Source organism: Drosophila innubila (assembly GCF_004354385.1).
Source record: "Drosophila innubila isolate TH190305 chromosome 3R unlocalized genomic scaffold, UK_Dinn_1.0 2_E_3R, whole genome shotgun sequence".
NCBI lineage: Eukaryota > Metazoa > Arthropoda > Insecta > Diptera > Drosophilidae > Drosophila > Drosophila innubila.
The window spans coordinates 20,149,599-20,172,173 of NW_022995380.1; the positions used below are offsets into that span (position 1 = coordinate 20,149,599).

At 41.7% G+C, this 22,575-nt stretch overlaps 6 protein-coding genes across 9 annotated transcripts in view; 3 read left to right on the plus strand and 3 right to left on the minus strand.

Moving 5' to 3' along the window:
• Nucleotides 1-444: 444 nt before the first annotated feature.
• On the plus strand, nt 445-1,524 carry LOC117792834 (cyclin-dependent kinase 20). Its single transcript, XM_034633126.1, has 4 exons — nt 445-645; nt 704-1,239; nt 1,301-1,424; nt 1,498-1,524. The coding sequence occupies exons 1-4, from the start codon at nt 445-447 to the stop codon at nt 1,522-1,524; spliced, it is 888 nt and encodes a 295-aa protein (XP_034489017.1).
• Nucleotides 1,465-2,114, minus strand: LOC117790384 (DNA-directed RNA polymerase I subunit RPA12). The gene is made up of 3 exons (XM_034629821.1): nt 1,943-2,114; nt 1,667-1,889; nt 1,465-1,598 (listed from the first exon to the last, which is right to left on the minus strand). Exons 1-3 carry the CDS (start codon nt 2,058-2,060, stop codon nt 1,574-1,576), a joined length of 366 nt encoding a protein of 121 aa, XP_034485712.1. The 5' UTR covers nt 2,061-2,114; the 3' UTR covers nt 1,465-1,573.
• A 351-nt stretch (nt 2,115-2,465) lies between these two features.
• LOC117789966 (zinc finger protein 330 homolog) lies at nt 2,466-3,563 on the minus strand. Its single transcript, XM_034629185.1, has one exon. The coding sequence runs from the start codon at nt 3,546-3,548 to the stop codon at nt 2,604-2,606; it is 945 nt and encodes a 314-aa protein (XP_034485076.1). The 5' UTR covers nt 3,549-3,563; the 3' UTR covers nt 2,466-2,603.
• A 497-nt stretch (nt 3,564-4,060) lies between these two features.
• Nucleotides 4,061-9,588, plus strand: LOC117789632 (heterogeneous nuclear ribonucleoprotein A1). Of its 4 annotated transcripts, none has more exons than XM_034628689.1 (5): nt 4,061-4,260; nt 4,464-4,941; nt 6,193-6,684; nt 7,015-7,102; nt 9,289-9,588. In XM_034628689.1, exons 1-4 carry the CDS (start codon nt 4,210-4,212, stop codon nt 7,086-7,088), a joined length of 1,095 nt encoding a protein of 364 aa, XP_034484580.1. In that variant the 5' UTR covers nt 4,061-4,209; the 3' UTR covers nt 7,089-7,102; nt 9,289-9,588. The 4 variants fall into 4 exon arrangements, with proteins under 4 accessions (XP_034484580.1, XP_034484577.1, XP_034484579.1 ...); XM_034628688.1 differs by lacking the exon at nt 9,289-9,588 and adding an exon at nt 7,541-8,876 and having other exon boundaries at nt 4,062-4,260; XM_034628686.1 differs by lacking the exons at nt 7,015-7,102; nt 9,289-9,588 and adding an exon at nt 7,541-8,874.
• A 548-nt stretch (nt 9,589-10,136) lies between these two features.
• On the plus strand, nt 10,137-12,244 carry LOC117789745 (protein C12orf4). The gene is made up of 3 exons (XM_034628859.1): nt 10,137-10,446; nt 10,517-11,828; nt 11,896-12,244. Exons 1-3 carry the CDS (start codon nt 10,272-10,274, stop codon nt 12,014-12,016), a joined length of 1,608 nt encoding a protein of 535 aa, XP_034484750.1. The 5' UTR covers nt 10,137-10,271; the 3' UTR covers nt 12,017-12,244.
• A 308-nt stretch (nt 12,245-12,552) lies between these two features.
• The window catches only part of LOC117789744, a 39,388-nt gene continuing 29,365 nt past the window's right edge, over nt 12,553-22,575 (minus strand). The window contains exons 2-6 of the mRNA XM_034628858.1: nt 16,192-21,697; nt 15,811-16,115; nt 14,955-15,147; nt 13,710-13,968; nt 12,553-13,648 (exon numbers count right to left, since the gene is read on the minus strand). Of these exons, the coding sequence (XP_034484749.1) occupies nt 13,465-13,648; nt 13,710-13,968; nt 14,955-15,147; nt 15,811-16,115; nt 16,192-21,649 (6,399 nt within the window). The 5' untranslated portion in view covers nt 21,650-21,697 and the 3' untranslated portion in view covers nt 12,553-13,464. The remainder of the gene's footprint in view (nt 13,649-13,709; nt 13,969-14,954; nt 15,148-15,810; nt 16,116-16,191; nt 21,698-22,575) is intronic.

Sequence of the window (22,575 nt, forward strand, 5' to 3'; positions counted from 1 at the left end):
ATGTACACCAAGTCGTATACTTGATAAACCTACCGCGATCTTAACTGGCGAGCACAATTTATTTAATGTCTAAATACATATTTGCTCGATTTTATTTGAATTTTCTTTTTTAGCTGTTCCGTTGCGTTGGAAGTTGTGAAGGTCCGAAAAATTGTGTATCCTGACAATTTGACAGTTGACCTGACAGTCGTGAAAGGACATGGATATGCGCATGTCTAAGGATTTGACAGTCTTCGCTTTGTGCTACGATTTCGCATTGTCAACAACATTGTAAAGAAAAACTGTATACAAAACAAAAACAGTCAACAGGTGGACGGGGGGTTAAGGACTTTTGTTTTGCTAACTTCCTTCGTTGTTATGACCGTTGCCAGGGACTACGGCCGGAATGAAAAACTCTTGACACTGCTGCAACCAATTATTAAATTATTATTGCAGGGACACAACATGGAGGACTATGCGCCGAGTCGTTATAAAATGCTGGACAAAATTGGCGAAGGAGTCCACGGTTGCGTGTTCAAGGCCATCGATTTACAGCGCAACGTGGAGGTGGCCATCAAAAAGGTGGCCTTAAAAAACAAATTCGGAAACATTTCATTGAATACGCTGCGTGAGATTAAGACTCTACAACTGTGCAGCTCGGAATACGTAAGCACAAACATATTTATTTATCTTAAATGTAAATATATAAACGCTCATCTTGCAGATACTTAACATTATTGAGATATATCCCGATCTCACAGGACTATCGCTGGTGCTGGAGTACATGCCGGACACTTTGTATGGTCGGCTCAAGAACGTAGAAAATCCATTGAGTCGCCAGCAGGTGCGCAAATATTCCCTTATGATGTTTAAGGGCATGTCCTATCTCCACGAGGCGGGCATCATGCATAGGGACATTAAGCCTGCGAATTTGCTGATCAGCCACACGGATGTCCTCAAAATTGCCGACTTTGGTCTGGCACGCCTTCATTTTCCCGATGAGGAGGCGCGCTTGTATTCGCCACAGGTTTCCACTCGTTGGTATCGCGCTCCTGAAATACTCTGGGGCAGTCAGAAATATGGTCCTGCCGTCGACTTGTGGGCATGTGGCAATGTCCTGGCTGAAATGCTACGTGGTGTTCCCCTTTTTGCGGGCACAACTGACATCGAACAGCTGGCAATTATAATACGCACGCTGGGAAGTCCCCGCCTAAACGAATGGCCAGAGCTTACGGCTTTGCCAGACTACAGTAAAATAAGGTAGGGACTATTCAAATCCGGCTCAGGATATGTTTGATGTTAAGCTAACTTCTTCCTTTAGATTTCCCAATTCGGTTGGCATACACTGGGATAACTTGTTTCCCAGTTGCACACATGCTGTTGAAATAGATCTGGTCTCGAATTTAGTAGTATATAATCCCAAGAATCGTCTAAAGGCCATCGAGGTAAGCAACCCACTTGTGATAAGTTATAAATCTAATCATATAAATCTCTCTTTGTTTACATCTATATTTGCAGGCCGTCGGTCATAGTTATTTCCATTAATTATAAATCTTTGTATCTATACATTTAGTTAACAGCTAAGATTAAACACCTAGGAATTCTCCGATTCCTTAAATCTGTGAAATAAAAAGAAAACATAGTTAAGCATGGATACGATTGATTGATTCTCATAGACTGTACTCACTTGCACTTGAGACATGTGAAGAACACAGTTTGTCCTTCATCCGCCGAGCGTAGTTGTAAAGTGGCATAGGACATCTTATCGTTTCCACACTTGGGACACTTTCGCTCCACCACAGGACCACCGGCTTCTTCAGATTCCGATTCGCGCTTTCCTTTCCTTAACAATTTGCTGGGATCGTACGTATTAAATTGTATAGTATATTCCGATTTTTCGCCACTGTAAACTGCGAGACAGAGTTATGAGAATGTGCTCTTGAGAATATTAGCCACTGCTTACCCTCTGGATCGAACTCCTGTTTGCAGTTGTAGCATAATACGTTGCCTTTCATTTGCAAAGGTGGTAAAATTGATCCACAAGTTGGACAAAAACCGGGGCGATTATTAAAAACATCCATTGCAAATAAAATCTAAACAAAACGTGCGCACTGCAAACCAGTGCTGCCAACCTCTTAGATACAAATATCGCACGCAATAGCGCTGCCAACTTTAATGGAAAATATATGTTTCTGGCTGGAAATCATTTTTGCGTGCACTTGTCAATAGTTTTCTAAGAAATACTCATACCGAGACATAGTTGAATTATTCTGCCTGAATATAAATTTAAAATGCCTTTATTTTCGGCTAATAGCAATTATAAAATTATTCTAGCAAACGAGCTCTGAAAATAGCCAGAACTAGCTATAAAATTGCTAGGTTGGCAGCAGTGCTGTATCTCCTACACTTACTCATAGCAGCCAGCTTTCTGTATGTCAAAAACACCAATCATAGTTGCCACTTAATTGCAATTAATTTGTACCCAATTCTTGATCAAATTTGCATTTATTGTACCACTAAATAGGTTTGGTACAAGGGTGCAAATACACTCAATTGATATACGTTCATTTCTAATTCCCCAACAGAGTTATCTCTTTTATAATTGATACATGACAAAACAAGGACTATTTGTCATCTTTTTTATCAGCTGCTTTGGCAGTTTCTTCCTCTTCGCTTGATTCTTCTTCCTCGTCATCTTCATCATCGCTCTCACTCTCATCATCATCATCATCGTCATCGTCATCCCCATCGCCATAGCTTTCATCGTCGTCATAGGAGTAACCAGCGCTGCCACTGGCACCATATCCACCATAGTAGCCACCGTATCCTTCCTCATCATCGCTGCCCATTCCTTGTTGTTGCCGGCCAAACTTATGGGAACGTGTCGACATGCTCATGTCCTTGGTCACCGACGTCTCATAATTGCACTTGGGGCACGGTATGGCCTTGTTTTTGTCATACTTGAAGCCCTTGCGACGCACATGATCCTCGCAGTAGCAAGTCTTGCAGCGCAAGCATGAATATTGGCCAAGACGATTGCAAGATTGGCACTTGTAGTTCTCCGACTCGAGCACCTGGCACGAGGCCTGATGCTCAAACTGATCGTCCTCGCACAGGAAGCCATTGCAAAAGGAGCACTTGAAGACGCGTCCACCATGCTCCCAGACACCGCGTTCACACTCCAGGCAAACAGCATTCTGCAACGGACAGGTGCAGGCGTGCGAGGTGAGACACTTGCGGCCGTGGCACACCCACGCCTCGCAGAAGTCGCAAATGGCGCCAACCATTCCTGGAAATCCAGTGGTATAGACTCCAGGATGCTTGATCACACAGTCGCCGGTCTTGAGCATGCATTTGATCTTGCCACACTGTGCACAAATGGGCAGACGTTGGACACTCTGGCAAAAATAGCAAAAGGCACGCGACTTTTGCTTCTTCTCGCACTTGTCGCAGTCCATCGGCGCATTGCAAGGAAGATCGGCGAGAGGAACCTCGCGTCCCCTTATCTCCTTCAGCCTTAACTTTTGTTTCTCAGCTTTCTTTCGCTGCCCGGTTTTCTTTTTCGGCATCCTGAACTTTTGTGTAAAAAACAGAGTTGTCGAAGCGACGGAATGGGTATTTGGTACTATTTTTGTACCGTAAAACGATGTACCTTTAAAACCAAACGGTGTGGCAGCCTTGGGTCCACTTCGATTCTTAGCTCATTTTGTATTTATTTTAGTATATTATTTAATATTTTTTTATTTTATTTTTAGCAATAATTTAGCAAAATATAACCAAAGTAATGTACAATTCTTATTCGAATTTAGATTTAATAAAAATAAACATTGTTAATGAAGGTTTAAAGTTCGTCCACCCCTAGGGGAGAGAAGTTACAAATATAATTTTAAAAAAAATATCAGAAAATCGACAAAACTTTATAAAAAACCCTCAAAAATTAATTCCTAAATTTTAAGAAAATTTAATAATAAATTTAATAATACATTCAAAAATGTACCTTCTTTCGGATATCTACCTATTTTTTAGGTAAGAAAAATCGAGCCAGATCGAAAAATTATACTGGAAGGGCAACCTTTGGTTTTAGTACGCCGAAAACGGTCTGGCATCTCAGCAAGCATTACTTTTCACTTTTAACTTTTCATCGCTAGCGAGTGTTACGTTTTCGAGCAGCGTTGTGCTAAAAGTTTAATTACAAGTTAATTAATTTGAAAAATATATAAAAAATATAAAATGGGTGGTCACAACGATCAAAATGGAAACTCCAATGGCCAGCACGATGATGTAAGTATGCAAATTACAAGTGAAAATACATTTTTTTTGTGGTACACCCTTGTGTGCGTGTATGTATGTGTATGTATTGCTAGACACGCGTGCCTCGCTGACCGCCATTTTGAAATTCTTCATGTGCGTCAGCGGGGTAGAGGTTAGGTTAGAATTAGTGAAAAAATAAAATCGATATGAAATTTGAAAATTTTTCCCTTTAGGATTCCATCACCGAGCCAGAGCATATGCGTAAATTGTTCATCGGTGGTCTTGATTACCGCACAACCGACGACAATTTGAAAGCGCATTTTGAGAAATGGGGCCAAATTGTCGATGTGGTCGTCATGAAGGATCCCCGCACGAAGCGCTCTCGCGGCTTCGGCTTCATCACTTACTCCCACTCCAGCATGGTGGACGAGGCCCAAAAGGCGCGTCCCCATAAAATCGACGGTCGCGTCGTCGAACCCAAACGCGCTGTACCACGTCAAGATATCGATTCGCCAAATGCGGGCGCCACTGTCAAGAAACTGTTTGTGGGCGCTCTGAAGGACGACCATGACGAGGAGAGTCTGCGTGATTACTTCCAGCACTTTGGCAGCATTGTGGACATCAATATTGTCATGGACAAAGAGACAGGCAAAAAACGTGGCTTCGCCTTTGTCGAGTTCGACGATTACGATCCCGTGGACAAAGTTGTGTGTAAGTATTAGTTTAACAGATGGATTCTATATTTTTAACAGTCCCAGCTCCGCATAGCAATGTTTGATGTGTCTGTGCGGCGTTTCATGGCTGTAATATAAACGTTGCTCGTATTATATCATTGTTAACTGGGCTATTTATGCCTAATTGATGAAAACGTATGTGCCACACTCACAATCACTTCTGTTATCAAATCTGTACACAGTACTGACAACTCCGACAGGTTTGTTGCTTCACCTGAATCGGGTTTCCATTGAGAATACTGTGAGATGAATTAAAGCGTCGGCTTACGCTATGTTATGCGAATGTATTAATCAATCCTATTCAGCGTAACACGCAGCCTCGTTACAAACTTATTTTACTATTTACTAGAGTTGCCATTTTAAGTTCAATTTGCTGATAAAGTTCAATGAATTTGACACAGCTCTAGTTTTAGCCAGTGTTGCCAACTTTACAGCAGCAAAAAAAAAAAGTTGCTTTTGGTGGGAAGTCGATTTAAAAAAGCCTAAATCTCAGTGAAAAAATGTTCATAATTATATTCACGTTTATTTTTACATTTCCGTTAAAGTTTTCTACGACTTCATCGTCTTTCACATAATTGAGCCAATTAATTATAAGAAAATTAATTATATGAAATTGCCAGAATTTGAGAGGAAAAAAGCTGCTCTGGCAACACGGTTGTTAACATCATTCCACAGTCCCAGCTCCGCATAGCAATGTTTGATTTGTCTGTGCGGCGTTTCATGGCTGTAATATAAACGTTGCTCGTATTATATCTTTGTTAACTGGGCTATTTATGCCTAATTGATGAAAACGTATGTGCCACACTCACAATGACTCCATTCATCAAATCTGTACACAGTACTGACAACTCCGACAGGTTTGTTCCTTCACCTGAGTCGGGTTTCCTCTGAGAATACTGTGAGATGAATTAAAGCGTCGGCTTACGCTATGTTATGCGAATGTATAAATCAATCCTATTCAGCGTAACACGCAGCCTCGTTACAAACTCATTCACTTGATTAATTCATTTACACAGTCCCAGCTCCGCATAGCAATGTTTGATGTGTCTGTGCGGCGTTTCATGACTGTAAGATAAACCCCCAGCCGATATTATATTTTGGTTATTGATGCCACATTTGCATCGATGATGAAAAAGTATTGGTACACCATATATTGCTCAACTCTAAAGTAATTTAAAATGTACTTGTTTATTTACTAATCATATTCTGTATACACTTATCTTTGCAGTGCAAAAGCAACATCAGCTCAACGGAAAAATGGTGGACGTGAAGAAAGCATTGCCAAAACAGAATGATATGGGCGGTGGTGGCGGCGGTGGTCGTGGTCAGGGTGGACGTGGTGGTGGCGGTAATCGGGGTGGAAATATGGGCGGTGGTATGGGCGGTGGTGGTGGCGGTTTTGGCAACCAGAACGGCAACTGGGGCAATCGTGGCGGTAACAATGATAACTGGGGTGGTAATAACTTTGGAGGCGGCTACGGTGGCGGCAACAATTGTTGGGGCAACAACAGCGGACCATGGGACAACCAGTGGGGCAACAATGGCGGTAACTTTAGCGGTGGTGGCGCCGGCGGCGGCGGCAACGGCAACTGGGGAAATAATGGTGGCAATGAGTTCGGTAACTACCAGCAGAGTTACAGCGGAGGACCACAACGAGGTGGCAACTTTGGCAACAGCCGCATGCAGCCTTACCAAGGCGGCAACTTCGGCAACAAAGCAGGTAAGCAGCTAAGATAGAGTTCAGCACAAGTATACAGTGAGCTGTGTATTCGTGTCGTTCCCTACCCTGTAGAAAGTCACAGTACCCTGACACCTAACTGTTGGAACGTCTATAGAGTTTGGTAGTTAGTTTTACCAACAATGCTGTGAGATGAGTGCTTAGGTCGTCGGTTTAAGCTATGTTATGCGTATTTCAAATCAATCCGTATACGTGGCAACACGCAGCCTTGTTACAGTTCAGTTTAGCATGTATATTTCAAAGATTGAAAGCAGTTTTTTGTTGAGCAGTTTTGTTTTTAAAGTAAATGTGGGTTCTCTTTATTTTTTTAAGGCGGTGGAAACCAAGGCAATTATGGAAACAATCAGGGCTTCAATAATGGTGGCGGCAACAATCGCAGATATTGAGGCGCCCAGAAGAGGTGAGCATAGTTATAAATTTAGTTAAGGTCCCTAACAAAAAAAAAAGTTTGCCAAATTAATCAAGTGACCAACCTATCAACCTGTCCAATATTGTTTGGTTTTTCTTATTTCTACATACATTTTGTGTAGGCTTCTTGCGTTTTAATATATAATATAATTACTATATTATATCTACATATCTTATCGGTATTTTCCTGGTAGCTTCTAACAGCATCTTAGAATTGAATATTGAATATCGAAAATTGAAATAATTTCTTTTGAAACCTTTTTGAACATACTTTTGAAACTAATAATGCTTTTAAGTTAATTCCTTATTATTTATAGTTTTATTTTTTTTTTTTAGTGTAAATCGTATTTAGCGAAAACAATTTAAGTACTGTTTTGGAATGCATTGCAAATGATTTAAATAACGTTTCTCATTTATCGACATTTTATAGGTGGTAAATTAGCAGTGGCTCAGGCTCAGTTTATGCCCAAAAGTCAAAGTCAAGTAAACGATACGCAATTCAATGATATGAGCAACAACTCATATACCTAAGAAGTTTTCCGAGAACAACCACAATACAATACCAAAACAAAATCATGATCATGACAGAAGAGAAATATCAGGATCAGTGCAGTGCAGTCGTGAGATTGGTTCAGTCGAAAGTCAGTACAAGTACAGTACAGAGCAGAGAGCGAGCAGTGTGTATGTGTGTGAGTGTGTGATCTATCGATAAGATTGATCAGAAAAAAAAAAAATAAATAAATAAAAGCAAACAGCAGCAACATCACATCTCAGCAGCTCAGAGTTACAGAACTTGAAATACAGTGAAGAGAGAGAGACAAGAAGAGTAAGCAGAGCAGCAGCGATCCTCACACATACGCATCTCAATCAGCAGTACACGTACACAGCAGCTGGCCAGGATTCAATGAGAGTAATTTGCACAGTTACCATAATACTTATGATTAAAAATTAATTACCTACCTACCTATCTACGTACACGTCAAAAACCAATTCAATATTCAATTAGCATAATATTTATATATTCAACATTTTATAGCAAACCCAAAATAAGCAAAGCAACATTGTAAAATAGTTTGTCATATTGAAGTTGATCAGCTAATTAAGATAAAGCTAACAAAGCAAAAAACAAAACTAAACTTATAAAACAAAAACCAATCATCATACATAACGATGTCAACAAACCAAGTTAAACTTTGTATTCTTTTAGCCACATTGCTTAACAACTTCTTTAGTAAACAATAATTTTAGTACTATTTATATACAACAACAAGAAAAAACTAAAGAAAGAACAATTTCATGGCGGCAGCCCCACCCCCCAGTGGTTTAACGGTTGCCGCACATAATTTCTGATAATCAGTGCAAAATTTACACAAATCTATATATTAAAAATATGTATTACTACTTTTTCACTAGGCTTAAGTTCTCATAATTTTATGAAATGAGTAGAGCGCGTGTTCATTTCTCACGAAACGCGTGCTGTATTAGCATTAAATAAATATACATACTAATATCATAGCTGGTTCCGTGCGAACCAAGGATTAAGTAATGATGATGAGGAGCTTCTGACGCTCATTTTTTGTAAGCGACATTGACGACATTCAACATAAATATCTCCCCAATGTTTAGTTGTAACCAAAATGAACAAAAATTAATTGTAATCGATACCTTTTAGCAGTCTATCTATAAATGCAGTTGTGAGAGGTCAGCGCAATTAAGGATTTTAATATGTTAACGAAATTTACATTAAAATGTAGCAAAGAAAGATATATAAAATACATACAGAAATGAATTTATGTAAAATTGACTAAATGATAAAAAAAATCAAAATCCAAAAAAAAATTTTAAAAATCGTTTAGTTTCAAGCGTAGTGTTGTATTTTATTCGTACTTAGTTTAAGTCTTGTTTTTGTTTAGAACAGGAAAAGAGGCGCAGAAGAGCAAGCACAGAGCAGATGCCAGAAGAGTAAGTTGGAAAGGCAAGTAAGCAATTAGAGTCAGAAAGCCAAGTTCCTTTCATACGGTAGCGGTTGATTGTGGGCGGGCACCTTATAATTTTCATTTCTTTTTTGTTTCTATTGATTTTCATCTATTGATTTTCATTTAAATGGTTTATCATTATGGAATGCACACACCGTATACTAATGTATATCATTTAAATGTATGTCATTTCTGTTCCAAGTTGGCTGAAAAGTTATGCAAAGCGCTGAAAAGACGGCCGCCAAGCTACTCAGCCACAAAACGGACAATCTACAATCTCACAATTGGGTCAGTTAGTTGGGCTGACCAACTTGTAAACTCCGCAGAATTGGACAAATTGGTTATTTCAACATGGGTAAGTTGAAGCTGTAAACCAACAGCAAAGTGTTTTAACTTTCAGATACAATGACTGATGATAACTGAACTTATGGATGTTCCTAAAATTCACATTTTTTATTTTGATTATAAATGAATAAATTTCAATAAATTGTTTATATGAAAAGCTAACGTGTTTTTATTTGAAAACGCCAGTGTGTACACACTTCTATTAAATGTAATAGAAGATATTAAAACATATTTGAAAACATTCGCCAAATTGTTTAATGCATTTTGTATTCAAAAGTTGGTAGTTTTTAATTATTTTGCAAGAAAAAATGATTGGATCCTTTTTTTTATATGAAAACAGAGCCACTGTTGCCTACTTATTTGATAGCTAGTTCATGCGTTTTTCAGAGTTCGTTTGCTAGAAAAATATATTTTCGTATAAGTTTTTCTATTAATATTTTTGCAAAAGTGCCCACAAAAACAATTGTTGCTTTTAGCCAGAAACAGCTATTCAACTAAAAAGTTGGCAGCAGTGGTGCTTTAACAGAGTCTTGTTTTAACAGCAAAAGAGTCTGTTAAGCGGATCACAAAGAACAGAGTGGTTTGCTCTTGGAGCAATGAGCTTTCGCGCAGAAGTAGAGTTGAGATTTTTAGTTCAGTTTGCTGAATTAGTTCACTCGCTCATTTCACTTGAGTTCATTTGAGCGAAACGACACAACTGAAGGCACGAAACAATTGTTCCAGTTCATTTGAATATGTGCTTTAATTACAAAAATTGTTGATAAAACTGGAAACTGTTTAATTAATTTATAAACTGCCTGCACAATCTCTGGAAGGGCCAGTGCAAAAGGCTAGTATACAATGGAGGCCACTCGCACAGTCAGTTTTGTGTATGCCTATAAAGACTACGCTGGCAAAGATTGCGAAGCTAAGTTGGATATAAAGTTCCCTTTTGAGGATGACAGCATTGAGGAGTTGGTTACTCAGCTTTTGTCGCAAATGGATCCCATGATGCGGTACTTGGACGAAGACGTTAGTAAGTTACTTATATATATATATATATTTTGTGTCGTTGACTTTCATGAGATAAAATACGCCCACAATAGATTTGGAGAGAGAACTGCAATCTTTTATTGACCTAGAGCATCAAAAATTTCTGGACGACAGTGCGGAGAAGTTAATCAATCAGGCAGCTAACGGGGAGTTGGACTTGGAGGCAATTGTGCGAAACACGGAACGTCTTTATAAAGAGGAGTTGCTACAGTTTGCAGATCGCGTTGGTCCAAGTGATGAAGATATATTTGCGCAGAGTTTTCATCGGCTTGTACACTCTACCTCGTTGGAGGATATACTTAAGCGAGAACGTGGCTATGCCAAGGTCATCTCTGACATGACCGATCTAATGGACAATGAAGTGGAAACATTGAACAACTCGCAGCAGCAGGAAATGGACAGCAAGATCAATCAGCTGGACATAACGACTACATCAGAGGACATTAACAATTTGTTGGCCCAACAATACACAACACAGAACTTTGTACGCAAACGCTATGAATCTGAGTTGGAGGCGATGATGGGTCATCAGAAAAATGAGTATCGTAATTGGATAACGAGTCAAGTCAGTCAAATGTTTCAAGTGTCACCGGTGTCCACGCCATTGGGCAATAGATCCTCCATGTTCGTGTCGCAGCAGCCATCGATGGAGGAAAGCTTTACCATCCATTTGGGATCTCAATTAAAGCATATGCACAACATACGCATACTTAGCGCCAATGTGACGGACTTGTGCAGTCCTCTGCATGCGGAAGAGAGCCTCAATGGACTGAACATGGCATTGGGTCTATACTCAAGCTCCCTTTGTGGCGTCGTGGTGCTGACACCATCCATACAGGCGCAGGCCAACAAGAACATAATCAAGAATGCCAACAGATCGACCGAGTTCCATTTCGATCAGATGGATGTACAGCTGGAGAAGATTGAGAAGCAGATACGAGCACTCAACACCAGTGACACGAGCAGCACTCCGAGCCATGGTAGTGGAAGTGGCAACAGCGCTGAAAGCAGCGCAACATCTTCGCCAATTAAACAACATGTGCCCAAGCTTAAAACCGGGGACTTCTTTATAACTAAACACTCGAATCTATCACAATCTCATGTCATATTCCATTTGATCTCGGACGAGCCCATCAACAGTCCCAGTGAAATCAACTCTCGACATCCAGTGATTTTGGGACTGCGAAATATATTAAAAACCGCCAGTCGGCATGATATTACAACGTTAACCATTCCAGCATTATTGAGACACGAGATGAGCGAGGACATGACTGTTCAGTGGTGCATTCGACGAGCAGAGCTTGTCTTCAAATGTGCCAAGGGATTTATGATTGAATCAGCCTCATGGGGTGGTGCAGAGTTGAGGTGAGTCTTTCGACTTTTTATTAATCGAAAAGGTAACATGTTTGAATTTCTCCACATTCCTTTCAAGCACCTTGCAACTGCTGCTTCCACACGATATATCCGAGGAGCTGTTCACTACGTTGGCTGGAATGGTGCCCAACGTATTCCGTGTGGCAAATCCAAAGATACTCGTTGATAATAATAAATAATAATAAATTAAACACTTGTAATTTATTTATATGAATATACATTTTATTCAGATTCATAGTTATATTTATGTTTGTATGTATATGCTTCGATTTTTTGTTTTTTTTTTGTCGTTTTGCGCAAAATGTAAATTAAACACACTCAGAATTTCTGTAAATGTTCCTGTATCCAATTTCGTCAATAATAATCCATAGTTGTTAATTAAATTTCAATGCAATCGTTTTGCAAACTACAACACTACTTTTGTATAAATACATTTATATATATTTTTTTTATAGGTAATCTTGTGTATATGCGTATGTATGTATATTACTTCCAAATTTAAATGTTTATCTTTGGTGTCATTCGACCTTCTAATGCAATTGAGTTTTATTTTTATTATTATTCTTTCGGTTATTTATAATGTTAAATATGTATCTTTGAATAACTCTGAATTGTTTGTTAACTTGTAAATATGCGTTTTGTATGTATATTTAACAATTAATTACGTTATAATGTTTCATTTTTAATCAACATTTCGCTGTTTTAAAGTTTTTTATTTTTTTTTTGGATTAAGCCAAGTACGTTGTATGGTTGTCTGTGCCTGTTTGTCTTTATGTGTGTGTGTGTGTGTGTTTTTGCTGCTTTGCAGTGAGAATAGAGTTTCAGAAAATATTCCATCTGAGACTTTCAGTTGTTGTGTCAGCAGGTCTTTTGGGTCTTTCAGTTAATTATAATAAATGGGATTGCTGGAATAAGTTGAAATTAGGTACAGGAACGAGTAGTGATGCAACATAATAAAATCATGCCATAAGGCATTGAAAACTTTTCTGATCAATTACAAAGCTGCATTTGAAAATTGACATAATTCGCATTATAATCGTTTATGTTGAAACTACCATGCTAGATATTAAATAAATAATATTAATGCTTAATGCTTGCTTAGTATGGCGTTTAAAATGTCTCTAACTGAAACGCTTAACTCAAATAAGTATTAGATTTGTTGTTCAGCCTAAGATAATTCCATTAATAAATTAATTAAAAACAAACTCGCACCAGTCTCTCGGTGGAATCTTAAGTGTATGTATTAAGTGTAAGTTGTGTTCGCTATCGTCTTTGTTTTTTTAATGTTTTGGTTTTTATATCATTTGTAATTTCGATGCTACTTTTAATGAGTTCTCTACGATTGCATGCCAAAAATGTACTGAAATATCATTCTATAATTCGTTAATACTTTGCTCGTGCCTTAAACTACATTTTTTGCAATAGGTCTAGATGTATTTTTGTTTAATTATTGAAATAAGAGTACATAATTAAAGTGTTTTGTATACTAAAATTGAAACTATCACAAAAAACAAATACTTTTTCATAAAGTACAAAGTAAGTATATAAACTCAATTAAGTCAAATACACGCTACTACTATAATTGAGTATGCAAGTGTGTGTGTGTTGTGTGTGTCACTGTCTTTGTTTACATTTGACTCTCCTTGCGCCACTGGAAGGTGCCTGACTTGACGCCAATGCTGGAGGAGCCTTGATTGCTGCTCGACGAGAGCATGTTGTTGGTGCGCCTGATGAGCTGAGCCGCCGAATCGAAGCGACTGCGAATGAGCCTCATTGCCGGATTGCTGGAGACGCCACTGCGTTTGCTTTTGCTAAGAAAAATCAAAGAATTATTAAATTTTTTGTATACATAAATATTTATGCAATTGCTACCTCGATGAACTGGGCTGATTCTCCTTAAGGTTGCCCAAAATAATGCGCATATGCGTATCCCGCGCAAAGTGATTATCGGGCAAGGCGGGCTTTGAAGCGCCTCCGCTGGTACCAGCTCTGTCATCATCCACAAAGGCATTCAGAGCAGGCAACTGGCCGGGTGAACTCAATTCACTGCTCGGTGAATGTGGTGGTGTGGCATACAATGGCGACATGCACTCCATGTCGTACAGATCCGCCTCGTTGGTCATATTGCTTGCTGCGAGGAGAGAATGACATTTGAAAAAGAGAAAAGCTATTATTTTAAGCAAGTCATTAAATTTAAATATGTATAAGTTTTCTCAGTTGTTATTTTAATTAATTATTTTTTTTATAAAATTACAAAAAAATTCCATCAGAAGCAGGGAATAACACCGGAACATTTAGCCGAAAATAACCGTTTCATTTTTAGTACCGGAACTGAAACCGTAACCGAATGAAAATTCTCTGCTAAGAACCGAATACCGAAACGTTTGTACCAGTACGGTTGTGGTAAAGTTGCTAGGTCAAAGAGTTGTCCAACTTCCAACTGTCATAACTTGATCAAAGCTGAACCGATTTTTAAGTGGAATATCATTTCGATCGTGATTTGGTCTCTAAATTCATTCTGCATTCAAATTTTATTAAATTCTTAAAAAAAAATATTTTCCTCTAGATTCTACTAGATATTGATCTCGATGCTAAGGGTCCCCCCTTTGAAATTTTGAAAATTCAAAATTTTAAATCTCAAGTTTTTACTTTTAATCAACTCCTTATATCGTAATTAGTATAAAACAACACTTTAAACTTGATTCTGAGACCTTTTAATTTTTTTAAAAAATCATGAAGAATTGGATAAAAATTTTGACTTGTAAAGTGCTTAAATCCGAAGTCTGACCAACTTTAAACTGTCATAACTTGATTAAAACTGAACCGATTTTTAAGCGGAAAGTCATTTTGATCATGATTTGGCCTCTAAATACATTCTGCATTCAAATATTTTCAAATTCGTCAAAAAAATTTTTTTTATCCTAGGTCTGTTTATTTCGATGCCAAAATTGATACCGGTACTGATCCCGGAACCGAAAGAAAAAAACTGGAATAGAACTTTTTACCGAAATAGTTATTTCGGGACGTACCGGAAACGAAACCGTAAACTATATTTGTTTCGGTTTGATTCCCTGATCAGAAGAGTATTAGAACTATTAAATAAAAGTGCTGACTTACCTAGCTGATGCTCGCTGAGATCGGGCAGCACTTGAGAGTGACGCTGTCCATTGCTGTTAGATTTGTGAGAGGCTGCAGCTGCAGCTGAGCCGGAACCGGAACCGGAAGCATGCTTCGAGTTGACCATCAGATTGTTGCGTGAGCTCAATTTGCTTTGACGCTGCAATTGCTGTGTGAAGGTGAGAGGCGCCTGCTGCAGAAGAAGATATAAGTGGGAGGAATTAAATTTTAAAATAAATTAAATTATTATTAATTAAAAAAAATAAAAAATAAGTCGAGTCGGATCGAATCGGATCGGATAGTAATTTATAGAGTTATCGAGTTTTCCCAAAACACTTTCTTTTTTTATTAGCTTGACGGCAAAGTATGGGAAAAAATGGGCAGGGATGGAGAAGAATTGAATTTTCTAATTTTGACGCAGATTCCAATTAGATGTCACACGTTTTTTATCCAATATAAATAGTTCTCGTGTTATTATTATAAAATTTGTATCATATTTACTAAATATCAAAAATGAAAAATACAAAGCTTTGAAATTAATTAATAAAGTAATTAATTTTATTGAAATAAATAAAAAAAATTAGTAATGAAGTTTGCAACATACAAATTTAAGGGCTACTCAATTTAAAAAAAAATCACAAAATTTGTGGGAAAAGCGATTATATAGTGTGAAAACATATTAATATAAAACCAAGAGACAAGAATTATATTATATGCATGTTTTAGATACACATTAAATATAAACATTGCACATTTTTATTCTAAGTTCTTAGAAATATATGTAAAATAGGTTTGTTGTGGGTATGTTAAATATAAAATATTGAAATTAAAGATGATATGTTGGCTATATACTCACATCATTGCTGCTGCCCGTGGATTGACTAGAGATGACACTTTTGCGCTTGTGCAAGCTGCTCGCATCCGACTGCATGGTGTTCTGGTAGAAATTGTTGGAGCTGTGCGTGGAACTGGAGGCATTCAGCACCTGCAGATTGCTGCCATTGTGCACGGTGGCTGTGGTGGCCGCCGAGCAGACGGAGGAAGCGGATGCATGTGCCGGATACGGGGCAAGGTTCTGGTGCAGGGGCAGCGCGGGCGGCTGATCCGGAGATCGCAGCATGCTGGCATGGAATTTAGCTTCATTGGGATTGCTAGCTTCATCTAAAGAAATGAACGGGGGAGAGGGCAAGGATTTAGTAACAAAGCAAGAGACTACGACGTTCGCAGTTGGTCTTACTTTTGGTATAGCTCTCAAAGATCTTGAGAATGCTGCTGCGACTTGACTTGGCCGCCAGCTTGATGGGCGTGCGTCCACAGTGATCCGACTTGTAGGGATTGGCGCCAAATTGCAGCAGCGCAATGACACACTTCTCATGCCCCTCCTGGGCGGAGATGCCCAGGGCGGTGGCTCCCTGCTTGCAGGCATGATCCGCCAGGGCGCCGTAGTACAACAATATATTCATGACATCATGGTTGCCCTGCCAGGCGCACGAGTGCAGTGGTGTGCGCGCCTCCAGATCCATTGAGTTGACATCCGCACCAGCTTCAATCAGAGTCTTGACCATGTCCGAGTGTCCCTGCCAGGCGGCCACATGCAACGCAGTGCGTCCCTCGCCGTCGGGTATGTTGACATCCACATTGGTCATGTCCAGCAGGTACTTGACAATGTCCAGCTTATTCTCCAATGCCAGGATGTACAGGGTAGTGCGCGAATCCGCATCCTTGGAGTTGACATCGCAGCAGAACTTCAAGAGGAACTCCACGGTCTCCATGTGACCCTCGAGGCAGGCCAATCGAAATGCCGTCTTGCCATCGTGCGCCTTCTGGTCCACAAAGCTGGAGTGAATGTCGAGCAGCGACTGGACACAACGGAGTCGTCCCTCCTGTGCCGCCAAATGCAGTGCCGTCTTGCCCTCATTGTCGCACTCATCGATCTTGGCGCCCGACTCGAGCAGCTGCAGACACACCTCATGGAATCCCTCGAAGGCGGCATAGTGCAGCGGTGTCCAGCCGGCATTGTCCCGATGCGTCTCGTCCAGCCCCCGATCGAGCAGCTGACGCACTGTCTCCACATTGCCCTGGGCGGCGCCAATGCTCAGCACGGTGCGTCCCTCGGAGTCCATGCAATCGATGCCGCAGCCCCAGAAGAGCAGCAATCGCACCACCGTCGCATGTCCCGCCGTGCAGGCGGCCCACAATGGAGTGCGTCCCATGAAATCGGCCAGATCGGGATCGGCAGCATTCTCGAGGAGCAGCTCACACACCTCCGCATTGCCCTCAAAGGAGCTGACCAGCAGTGGCGACATCCCATCATTGTCCAGCTGATCCGTGTTGGCGCCATGATCGAGCAGGGTGGAGATGACTTTGCTATAGCCGGAGGAGCCGCACAAGGCGGCCACACACAGGGCACTGCGTCCATCCAGATCCAGGTGATTCACATTGGCGCCATTCTCCAGCAGAATCTCCACAATGTCATAGTGTCCCATGTAGGAGGCGGCTATCAATGAGGTGCGTCCCTGACGATCCACCGAGTTGACATCAGCGCCCGACTCAATCAACAGCTTGAGGATGTCCTCGTGTCCACTCCAGGCGGCCGCCCGCAGCGCCGTGCGTCCCTCCTTATCCGCCAGATCGATCTTGCAGGCGGGCTGAGCAATCAACAGACGGACAACCTCGCTGTGTCCACCCCACGAGGCGGATCTCAACGGTGTCCAGCCATCGCGATCCGCATGATTGACATCCACACGCTTCATGCGTCCAGTGCCATCGTTGCAGGGCTGCGAGAAGCTCAACAGCAACTTGACCACATCCAGGTGACCATTGCGGGCGGCAATATTCAGCGCCGTCTGACCATTGTAATCCTCAATCTCCAGATCGATGGGACTCTTGCAGGCATTGAGAGCACGCTCCAGCAACTGATGATTGCCATCGTTGGCCAGGATATGGATCAATGCCTTGCCCTTGTGCAGCTCAATGTGATGCGAGTCGGAGAGTTGATGCAACGTGCTGGAGGCATTCTCATCCTCGGGCTGACATGGTTCACTCTGCTCCGAGGGACTAACCGTACGCTGTGTCTCCAGCAGACAACTCTTCTCGCTGGACAGCAACAGATCGGCCAGCTCAAAGTCGATGTTCTGCGATTTATCCGACAATTCCGGTGACATTAGCGAGGATTCACAGGAGTTCTGCGCCTCCGCATTATTGATGCCCGTCTCGATCAGCAGCTTGAGGATCTTGGCATCCGTTGGCAGGCTGGGCTTAAAGAAATCGCAGAGAAACTGAGCAAACGGTTCACTCAACTCATTGGTGAGGAATCGTTCCAGCATGGCGCGAGTTTTGGGCAAAAAGTTGACATCGGTCTTGAAATCATGTTCACACTGAGCACAGCAATTCAGGTGATTCGTGTAGAAGCAATCACTGAGATTTAAACGGGACTCGAGCAGCATCAGAATCAAATCGAGATCGACATGACGATTGGTCAGATATTCTCCCGATTTAATCAGATGATAGGCGAATCTGCGCACTGTATTTGCGCACAGTGTATCCGCGACAAGTAAATAATACATGGAGATCATGACGTGACCCTCGTTCACATCACAGATGAATTTCTTGGTCGCGAACTTCACATCCACCAGCCAATCGGCAAAGGAGTTGTGAAAGATTTTCAAACGTTGCGCATTCGCATCGTATGCCAGAATATTGCGCATCAATTGCAGACGCTTCTCAAACTCCTGGCAATCGATGGTATAATTATGTGTCCTCAGGCAGTTGAAGAGAAACAATTTATCCACATAGCCGGAGGAGGCCAACAAGACGTTGAGCAGTGGACGAATCTTCATGTACTGCTTCTTGTTGAAAGACTTTTGACAGATGTACAGATACAATCCATTGAGAGTGCAGGGTATCAGTTTGATCTCCCTAAAGCTAAAGAAATTATCCTTGATGCCATGCAGCACCTTCTCCAGATAGAGTATGCAGCCATTCGACTTGATGTACAGCTGATGCAGTGACTCAATGATCTCCTTGGTCAACATGATGCTATCCTTAAAGTCCGAGTTCAAACGATTTATGATATACTCCTGCACATCCTTAACCACATGCGATTTACGCAAGTCATCGAGTGTTATCTTCTTGAATCCCGTAAACATCTTGGTTATCTGCTTCGTCTGCTTCTTGGTGGTGCAGACGAGGAACAGCCACTTGGGAAAGAGATGAATGTGATTGGAGAGCAGCTCGGCAACATTGCGACTCTTGTGATTGTTGGTGACTGTACCGCGTCCTCCTTTCAGTGTCGAGATCAGGTTCCCATCATTGATGTAGTTCTCATCAATGGAGTCAATGAGCAACAAAAGTGCCGTCTTTGGTGGCGTCAATTCGAGCAGCGGGAAGAGCAGCGCCTTCTTGAAACACTCGTCCGGATTCTTCTCAATGCTGTCCACACTCAGACACTCCAAGATCTCCGGATTGGACATCAACAGCTCGTAGTAGCCATCGGCGATGATGGTGCGACAACTTTTTGTCTTGGGCAACGGCGGTGGCAATGTGTTGGTGCTGCTGATGACTCTGGGTTTCTCTCCAGGCACAGGCGGCGGCGCCATTACTTCCACTGCCGTGGGAGTGACTTCCTTTATCGCCTCCAGATCCAGCTGTTCTTCAAAATCGATGAGAGGTTCCGCTTCCGATTTCTCCGGCTCCTCACGGCTTAAATCCTTGTCCGCCTCAGGCTGATCCTCATCCTGCTTGACATCCTGAATGGCCGCCTCGATTTCATGCTTCAGCTGCTCGCTCACCAGATCCGCAATGTCCTCGCCTCCGCCCTGCTGTATGGATTGGCCATTGCTCATCATGGCCGATGTGGAGCTCAGGACTTTGGCGGGCGAGGAGACGCCGCTGCCAGTGCGTCCACGTTTGACGGGAATCTTGGACTTGGTCTTGACCGGACTGCTCTTCGGTGCATCCTTCTCCCTCTCCTTGTCCTTATCCTTCTCCTTGTGCTCATGCTTAAGCTTCTGCTCCTTCTCACTGCCCGTATCCTTGTCCTGTTCGCCGCGTTCCTGCAGACCACGCTTGGGCGGATGCGTGCCATAACCACCCGGTTTCTCTGGAAGATCTGCCAGCTCCGACGGGTGCAAACTCTGGGCCGGCGCTGGCTCCGACTGCTGTCGGGTGAGACTCGATTTCCCTGGCTTTTGGGCCGTTGAAGTGCGTCGCTTTTGAAAGTTGTCCAACTCCTTGGTGTCGCATTCACTTGCACCACGCTTCAGCTCCTCAATGAGCAGCTCCTCGGCATTCTCACTGAGTGTTATGTTATGCATGGCCTCGTCCAACTTGGACTCCTGCTGTTGCGCCTCCTCGCGCAGAAAGGAGAATCCCTCATCGATGATCCTCTGGCTATCCTCGCGAGAAATCAACGAGGCATGGCTGAGCAACTGCAGCACAACCTTACGCATAAACAGAGACAGACTGTGGCACTCGGGATTCTGGGATTCAATTAGATAGCACGCCAGGAGCTTGCGATTGAGTATGCCCTTGGTGCCAGAGTTGCCCTTCATGATGGCCTGACAGATGGACGTCTTGCCGGATCCGTTTGAGCCCAGGACGAGGCAACCATTGTAGCTGGAACTGGAGATGGCCGCCGCCTTGGCACGTGCCGAGACATAACCAACACTGGCAGCAGCTCCCAAGGCAGCCGGCATGGGTTTCTTGCCCGCCGTGCGCTGCTCCAGGCACAGGGCAATCTTCTTGAGCACCCACTCGCGATGTATATAGACGGTGCTGACAATACGCGGATTACTCGACATTAAGGCGGGCGCCAATCCGCCATTAAGCTCCTTGTCGGGTGAGTGTTTGCGCTGCATCAAGGATTCCAGATTGTCAGCGGTCTCTTGAGTCGGTTGAGTGTTCAACTCCTGGCCATCCTCCTCTGGAGCTGAACTGCCATTGGTTTGGGTCAATTCCAAGGCGAAATTCTGCTGCACAAGATTGGCAAAGTGCTCCTCCCTGGCCAGGTTGGAGAAACTGGCATTGGGACAATCGCGTCCCGTTATCTCGAGTTTCTTTTGCACCTGCGTCGTATCCTTCAGAAAGTTGAGTATGCGTCGATCCTCGAGCTGTTTACTGGGTGTACTTCCCGCCCCCAAAGACATGACCTGGTTGTTGGTCTTGGAGCCACCCACCAATGCACTTGTGGATGCATTGATATCATCCTCCCTATTCCGCTCTCGTTCCCGCTCCCTCTCCACCAACTCATCTTCATCATTGGCATCCAGATCTGTGATCTGCACTGGATTTCCATTTCTTGCGCTGATTAAGCGATTCGAATCCCTTAAATTGGATAACTTGGTGTCCTGCATTGTTGTATGTGCCACGCCCCCATCTCCAGTGGAGGCGGCTGCCACATGACGACTCCGTTCGCTGCTCTTGTAACGATCCGATTTACGTAGCGGCGTTGCATACAACATTTCCTTGGGCAACTTGTTGTTGCCTAAGGAATTCGAGTTCGAATTCGAGTTAACATTTGAATTAATGTTCGCATTGCCAATGTTGATATGTTGTTGCTGCTGCTGTTGTTGTTGTTGCTGCTGTTGTTGTTGTTGTTGTTGCATTTTGCGAACAGACTCATTGTACATGGCCTGACAGGGCAGATTCTCGTAGATATCATTGCGCAGATTATCGTTGTCAGTGTGCTTAGACATGGTTCCTTTCTATTTAACTATTATCCTTTCATTGACGCCTTTCGTTGACTGCAAAGAAAAGCAAAAGAATACAACATTAATTTCAAGTTATACCACATTTTAGATAGTATATCATTAAAGTATACAGATAATATTAAGTTTCGTCAAAAGCAGGCAACATAATATTTTTAATTTTTCAAATATCTTTTGCTTTTAAATTTTATTTTAAAATTTATTTCAGATTTATTTTCATTCAAATTCAAATCAATTTTCATAATTTTATTTTATTATAAATAAATATCTTATATACTCTTTGAACCGAGAGATGTATTCGAAATGCCCAATCCCTCTTCCCCCGCGTTTTTATACTTATTTTAACTAAGTACCGAGTCTGTCACAGTCGGGTTCGCTCGACTGTTGCTCTTTCTGTTAGTTCAAGTATTCATTAGATGCTCGTATTTCACTTCGATTATTAAATTACACCTTTAAGATACCCTAAAATTGGCTATCATCCAACTCTCATCTAGTCTTAATGCTTGGCTTTTATGTGCCTCAGTTTCTGTTCTATTCCTTTGACTCGATGAGCACTTTGAGCTGCTTTTACTTCTCGGCTTGTTGCCGTTTTTTATGCTGAGCTTCATCTTTTTTTTTTAGTATCATTTGCCAACAATTGACCTGATTTTTGTGCACACTCTTAACCCTTTGGCAGAGCGCACTCTCTTCATACAGACGCGCAGACTGTTGAACACACATAAAATACGGCGTATATGTGTATAGAGCTGGTGACGAGGGTGGTTTGGTCAGTAAAATAAATATACTAGTTACAGAAAGACAGGTTTTCAAGATATTTCAGTCTTTATTAAATGATAATTCTTTACATATATTAACAATAATACCTAATTGCCATAAATGCATTTTTAAATATTGGGAATACGAAGTTTTGAAAT